Here is a 7,512-nt window from a genome sequence, read left to right as displayed (position 1 = left end):
CAGTAAATACTGTAGCTAAATATAGGGAAATCTATTTCCTTTGCAATATGGACACGCCCCCCCCCCCCCCTACCTCTTCCTATGGGGGTCAGCAGAGGAACCAGACCAAATTGTTCATTCAAAGTCATTGTACATACAACGCTTATGTCATAAAATGTCAATCAATCTACTTATTTACACTTAAACCTCTGAAAATATCGCAAGTCTCTCCATGGCTCACTTAGAAGAGAATGAGGAATTGAGCAGTTTATTTTTAGTTTCTCTACTCATGTAGGTGTAGTGCCGAGGGGAGCTGAATTGCCGAGGCAAGCTTAAAGTAATACTGCACATGCGCTCAGCGGCAGTCGAGGTTGTCGAGGCATGCTAACTGAATGAAATTAATTAAATGAACTGAAGTCTTTTATTCACACTCAAAAAGATTTTAACTATGTCATACAATTGTCAAATATTGGCTAAATAAAGATAAACACACTGGGTAAGTCTTTTAAGAAACACATCCTAACTCGATGCACCAGCCTGTCGGGAGGAGCTGATGGTAACTGACCATGCACATCCGTAGATAACTATAATTTATTTAAAAATTATGGGTCATCATAAATCCTGTTTGAAGATGTGTAAATGCTCACACATATTAAGAAAAAATACATCTACAGAAAGAAATGATGCATTGATACAAGATAATTGATCATTGGCAATCAAATCAAGCCTTAGCTCTCGGAGTTGTAATCCAAATAGTCATGAGGTGTCAAGATTCCCACCCCTAATCATCAGTTATTTTATGATTATTAGGCTGAACATGAAACTTAATGTCCGTACCAAGTTAGAACAGGTCAACTGAAGGATGTACTCTGGTGTATTATATATTAAAGCAATAGAGCAGATTGTATCATTGGATCCAAATGTCTCTTAACACTCTGCGGCCTGCTGTGTTTACTAAGAATAGACAACGTGAGAGAGAATATGCATGCATAATATTGTTAATATTTGATGAAAACTAAACTGACATTGGCTCTGGGACAAAGTGAGAGAGATTTTTTTTTTGTGTGTGTCCTTCTCAGTGATCATGTCTATTATCTACAGTGGATATAAAAAGTGTACTCAATTCATGTTCAAATGGCAGGTTTTTGTGCTCTAAAAAGATGAGACCAAGATAAATGTTTTCATTTTTTTCCACCATTAATGTGATCTTTAACCTGTATAACTCATCCATCCAGCCGTCAATCGATTTTCTTACGCTTATCTGGGGTCAGGTCGCGGGGGCAATAGCTTTAGCGGAGAAGCCCAGACTCCTCTCGCTCTCCAGCCACCTCATCCAGTTCTTCCAGCCTTCCCTGGCATTCCCAAGGTATTTATTCCCTGGCCAGCTGGGTGGCATAGTCTGTCCAGAGTCTCCAGCGTGGGACATGCCCAGAACACCTCACCAGGTGGCATCGCTTTTTTCTGAGCCTCTCCTGGATAACTGAGCTCACCCAATCTCTAAGGGACAGCCCGGACACTCTACGGAGAAAACTAAATTTCAGCCGCTTGTGTCCGGGTTCTGGTTCTTTTGGTCATGATCAACAGCTTGTGACCATAGGTGTGGGTAGGAACATAGATGGACCAGTAAATTGAAAGCTTTGCCTTAGGGATCAGGTTCTTCTTCACCACAACAGACGATACAGATTCTGCATCACTGCACTGTGGTACAGGGACCAAACGGCCTGACAGACACGGTCAAATGACTCAACTCAATGCACCCTTGAAGACCCTGGTGAGGGTATAGAGGTGTGGTCCACAGTTCCCTGGAAGGATGAAAACAACACATCTTCTGAATCTGATTCTCGACTTCCCAACAGACCCTACTCTCCAGCACCCCTGAATAGACCTTTGCAGTGAGGCTCAAAATAGCGACCGGCACACGGGTCTGCCAATCCAGAGACATCATTTCTGTATCTTAAATTGGGTCAATTAATTATTAAGTTTCATAGTTTTATCAAGATAACAGACGATAACCTCTGTAAATCGGTCATTAAAATAAGGCTACTACAATACACTAGTTTGTGAGTGAGTTATTTTTCCACCTTAGAGGTGAATATAAATTATTAAACACACAGTACACAGTCAGGTTAGGATTATGTGCACATTTATTTTCTAATCTACATGGGAACTAAAGAAGCAAAACTACTGTGATAGGAAATACTAACAAGAAAGAACAAAAAAGATTAAAATAAACAAAGATGAGAAAAATCAGCTAAAGAGGAACGGTTTTAAATGAGGTGATGAAATTTCTCAAATCAGGCAAACATGGGACCAAAACTAGACCTAAGCACTCAACCCAATTAGAAGCACCAATTTGTACAGTCTGGTTAATGTCTGCAAATTGCACTTATATCTTGGTCTGGTTTTTGTTCTGAGATACTGTATGTAGATGTTTACCCGGATTGGAGGTTCGCTGGCAGGCCAGTTGAAGAAGAGATGAAAAACAAAGTTTTTCCAAGCTGGTAGAGAATTCGTCGAGCAGTTGGGGTTTGCAATCTTTGAGAGTCTCGTCTGCTGGCTTCAGAGGGGCCCTTTTTGTCCGGCTTCGGAGCATGCCTGGGAGGCCGAGTCTGTCACGTTGTGGCGGTAGGGCCGCGGGGACCGTGAGTTCAGCAAAGAAAAAACAGGAAAAGAGAAAAACTGAAGTGATGATCTTAGCATTACCACCATTTGAAAGGGGTGAAAAATTTGGTGGGAAGGAACTGGTACCAAGCTATCGCTTGTAGACAGAGACTAAAGGCAAGAAGCACAAAGAGAAGAGAGCGAGATGGGGGTTGAGTCCTGGGTTTTATCCTACTACTGGCACCCCACCAGGAGGTTCTGTCTCGCATATCAGGTTTCACAAAGAGGCTGGTGGGAAATTACCTGCTTAGGGAGAATTTAGTGAAGAATGATCAAAATGGTCCTATCTTTGACAAGATTCTGAGGTCAAGATTTAATAAATTCCAACACAGACAATATCAACAGAATGTAACCCAAAGCTTACAAATGTTAGTCATCTACGTGCATTAATGAAAAGTTAAGTGGGGGAATTGCCCACATACATGAAACACATTCACAGTTTTTCATAGTATCAACATTTCAGATTAGCAAACGCATAACATTTTATAGTTCATTTTTCTGTTGCAAAATAAGACACCCGGGCAAATTTGTTAGTGGAGGTGAAACAAGTCTCTTTGTCAATCAACCCCCAATTTGGGGATGCACTGGACAAAATAAAGTAGTTCTTTTGTCTTTAATGAGGTTGCAATAATTAGCAACCGGGCCGATGTTCACTAAATCCCTGTTTAGGCGTGTTAAGCCAGGACAGCCTTACAACATCCAGGGCCTTCAGGAATTCTGGGTGGATTACATCCACCCCCGGGGCCTTGCCATCAAGGAGCCATCTCAGTGTCTTCAACCCCAGAGATAGAAGAGTCTACCTCAGAGTACCCAAACTCTACTTATTCAAAGGAAGGTGTGTTGGTGGAATTGAGAAGGTCTTTTTCAAGTATTTTCCCCACCGACTGCTCCAAGTCGAAGGCCAGCAACGCCCTGTCTCCACTATACACAGCCTTAATGGGGCACCCCTACCCCCCTGAGATGCCGGATGGTGAACCAGAATTTCCTCAAAGCCGCCTGGAAGTCGTTTTCCATTTTGTCACTAAGATCCTCCCATGCCCAGGTTTTTGCCTCAGTGACAGAGGCTGTGTTTTGCTTGGCAAATATATCACAATATTGCGATGTTCAAGCTGCCACAATTTCGTTGTCGTGATGTCAAGATATTAAAAGCAGAACATCTATTAAAAAGTCCGATGGTCCTTACTCTCTTCGTTTTAAGGACATCTACTTACTGTGACTGCCCCTACTGTCAGGACAGAAAAAGGAAAGATGACTTTTCAGTATCGAGCACCTAGGGATTTTAATTTTTTTACAAAAGACAATTCAACTTCCAGATCTCATGACTTTGTCTCAGTTTGATGCCATTTGAAAGGACATGGAAATTAAGTTATTAACCTGTTGCTGTTTTTAATTTATTGTTTTAACTGTGCATAATGTTGTGTTGTGTTGTGTTGCGCCTCTTGGCCAGGACTCCCTTGAAAAATAAATCTGCGGATCTCAATGGGATTTTCCTGGTTAAATAATGGTTAAATAAAAAAATAATATTAAAAATGTCGTTAATAAAATAAAAAGGAAATGCATTAAAAATGGCTCCAGCACCACCGCGACACTTATGAAGAATAAGCGGTTCAGGAAATGGATGGATGGATGCATAAAAAAAAGACAGCTGAAACTGTATTTTGCATTTATAAAACTAACTAAATTATAACAGAGATTTCCTTTGTTTTTGTCTTTGTAATTTTAATATCATGCATGCACTTTCAGGGTTCATTTTCAATGTACTTATTCCGGTATAGCTGTCCATCCATACAGAAGCAGGAAGGTCAAATGGTCATTTCTGAATTAGAGTTTACGTTATTAGGGACTTTTTTTTGTTTGTTATTAATCTTGCATTCGACAAACACTCTATATGTAAATGATAAAAATAAAACAAATATAAAACGAAAAGACAAACATCATAACAAATTTGCTCTAAAAGCTAAAACTAACTGGAGTTAAAAAAAACTAAATGTTTATTAACTATGAAATATCCAAAACTATTAAAACTCATCTTTAACTATGTTTGCCTTCATAAACTGTAACAACATACTCTGATAACTTAAATACCAATCCAGTTTTGAAATTATGTTAAACATACGTGTCAAAAATAATTTAAAGGGTTAAATAGTTCTGTAAGATTCAACAGTTTATTGCTGATAATGCCAAATAATATTTATTTCACCACAACAAAGTATGCCGTCAAATCAGAAATGACCTTTTTGCACCAGTTGGAAATATTCCATGTTCTGCTCATAGTTGTGCTATTATTTTTAAGGTGGTTTAACTCTGGTCTCATTCGTCCACTTCAGATGACATAAAAGCCCTTCAAGTGAAGCACTTCGTCAAGTATGTCTCGGAACTCTCCTCAAATAACTTGCATGGATACTCACAGGATTTTGAGGTAAGTTGTCAAGTTTTTTTCTGCTAGTAAGTACTAACCCCAGATAAAATAAGATTGGTGGGTTAGAGCAAAATCAAGTAGTCATGTTCCTTGTTAACCATGCCTATTCTAGATACCAGAAGGTGTTGGCTTGGCAGATACTGTACAGTAATTTCTGGACTTTAACGCCCAATTCACACTGACTGCGGAAGGGCCACGGTGCGTTTTCTGTACGGCCGCCGCACGGGCTGCAATTCACACCGCGTGCGTTGCATGAGCTGTCCGTGTCCGGAAATCTGCACCCGCCAGACCACAAGATCACGGGGGTTCAGGCTCGAGAGTTGAGTTCATGCGTTTAACAGCCATGTATATAGAGTCCTATTTGTATAGAATAGCCACACTTGCCTGTTGTCACATCAATATGCTTTTGGACATTATTTCTGTGACTTCTGCCATGGCTCTTCTACCATGGGTAAGTACGTTTTGTGTTTAAATAGTGTTATTTTGTCATGTTTAATTTAATCTGAGCTTGTTTTTTCGTCTTTTAAATGTCCGACTCATTTCAAGCTATGTATGTAACTTCCATCCCAAAAAAAACGAGTTCGCAAACGGTTTTATTTTAAAATATACCGGATATACCTTGATGCCGACGCTCGACTTTCTGGCCGGCTCGTGTAATTTCTTCAGCTTCATGAAAATCTGCAAATCTGCGGAAACCTTCCGCACCGCATATGCACTGCACTGAAGCTGAAGTGAATTGACACGCACATTATATTCCTTGCTTTGTGTTTGGGGAATATTTGAGTTTGGTACACATATAAACCACACCCAACTGTAGGCCGCAGGTGTTTTAATGTTAAAGCACTGGGTTCCCGCTACCTTCTTTTCCATAATGAGGGTGCAAATTGTCTCACTCTCGCTCTGTCTATCCTACTGTATTTGGGCTCACTTGTTTTGTTTTGCTCTGCCTGACGCTCTTGTGCTTCTTTTATAGTGTGCCCCCTTGTTATCTAATGGATAAGCCGCACCTTTCGAGGTCGATTGCCGCAGGGTCGATTGCCGCAGGGTCGATTGCCGCAGGGTCGATTGCAAGTGAAAAATTAGAGGCTTATAGTCCAGAAAAGTCCGGGCTTTGGCCTTCCTGGGTGCATGTTCTCCCCGTGCTTGCGTGGGTTTTCTCCGGGTACTCCGGTTTCCTCCCACATTCCAAAGACATGCATGGCAGGTTAATTGAACACTCCAAATTGTCCATAGGTGTAGGGCACACAGAGACGAACAACCATACTCACATGGTTGTTCGTCTCTGTGTGCCCTGCGATTGGCTGGCAAACAGTTCAGGGTGTACCCCGCCTACTGCCCGAAGCCAGCTGGGATAGGCTCCAGCGCCCCCCGCGACCCTTGTGAGGAAAAGCGGTTAAGAAAATGGATGGATGGATGGATAGTCCAGAAATTACTGTAGATCAGGGGCAGGCAAGTTCGGTCTTAGAGAGCCGCAGTCCTGCATGTTTTCGGTGTCTCCTGCCTCCAACCCAGGTGTTTCAAATCATCAACTCATAATTACGTTCTGCAGGCGCCTCTCAGCTGTGTTTGAGGAGGGAGACATCAAAAACATGCAGGACTGCGGCTCTCTAAGACCCTTGCTATAGATTAACTGCTGAATGTCACAAACTCCCAAAATCAGCATTACATTGTGTCATTTTTGGGACTACAAACCGTAAAACATAATGCAGCAGTATCTGTTTTGGGTGAATCATGTATACAATTAAATTTTAAATTCCGAGTCTAACTGTTACTGTTCATTGTTTTGTATTATGAGTTGCAAAAATTTATTCCAAGTTATATTTTTTTCAAATTTTTGGAAAGAAACAGTGAAACACACTGGAGAGCAAAAAAAAAAAAGATACATTAAAAAGGGAGATAGATCAAGATCAAGGGAGCGAAAAACTAAAAATGGAATCCACCCCGACAGGTACAACCAGGAAAACAGCCTTTGTGGAAGGCAATACAACTGGAAATATTGCAGTTACAAAGTTGTGCAAGGATATGCAAGCAAAAGTGTGTGTATTTATTTATGTGTGTCTGTCTGTTTGTATCTCTGTACACGCTGTTGTGTGTGGAATGCTTCCCTAGGAGGTTCAGCGTTGCACTGCAGAAATGAAGATCACATCGGAAAACTCCAACCATCCTGAAAACAAGCATAAGAATCGATATATCAACATAGTGGCCTGTGAGTAAAGCAAATGTAGACGTATTTCAACACAAAAAGATAAGCAGTTTAAAAAAGCACACACATTTAGACAGATTTGTGAATCAAATTTGACTTTTGTCTATGTTGAGAAAGTTTTAGCTCTTTAGTCCAGCTCACACAAAAAATGGGAGCAAAAACAAAAGTTTTGTGTTTAGATTTTCGTTCAGTGTACAGTATCTGAAACCAGAGGTGGCAAATCCAGGTCCAGAAAGTAAAAACCCTGCCA

General features: G+C 40.8%; 1 protein-coding gene across 3 annotated transcripts in view; it reads left to right on the top strand.

Annotated features, from left to right (window-relative positions):
- The window catches only part of LOC144056163 (receptor-type tyrosine-protein phosphatase gamma-like), a 426,470-nt gene that overhangs the window by 379,754 nt on the left and 39,204 nt on the right, over window positions 1–7,512 (top strand). For all 3 annotated transcript variants that reach the window (XM_077572672.1, XM_077572671.1, XM_077572673.1), the window contains 2 exons: window positions 4,968–5,059; window positions 7,169–7,265. In XM_077572672.1, coding sequence (XP_077428798.1) covers window positions 4,968–5,059; window positions 7,169–7,265 — 189 coding nt within the window. The remainder of the gene's footprint in view (window positions 1–4,967; window positions 5,060–7,168; window positions 7,266–7,512) is intronic.

This window comes from Vanacampus margaritifer, chromosome 8, assembly GCF_051991255.1.
Source record: "Vanacampus margaritifer isolate UIUO_Vmar chromosome 8, RoL_Vmar_1.0, whole genome shotgun sequence".
NCBI lineage: Eukaryota > Metazoa > Chordata > Actinopteri > Syngnathiformes > Syngnathidae > Vanacampus > Vanacampus margaritifer.
The sequence above is the reverse complement of the archived record's forward strand: the minus strand, read 5'-3'. Positions and strand labels throughout refer to the sequence as shown.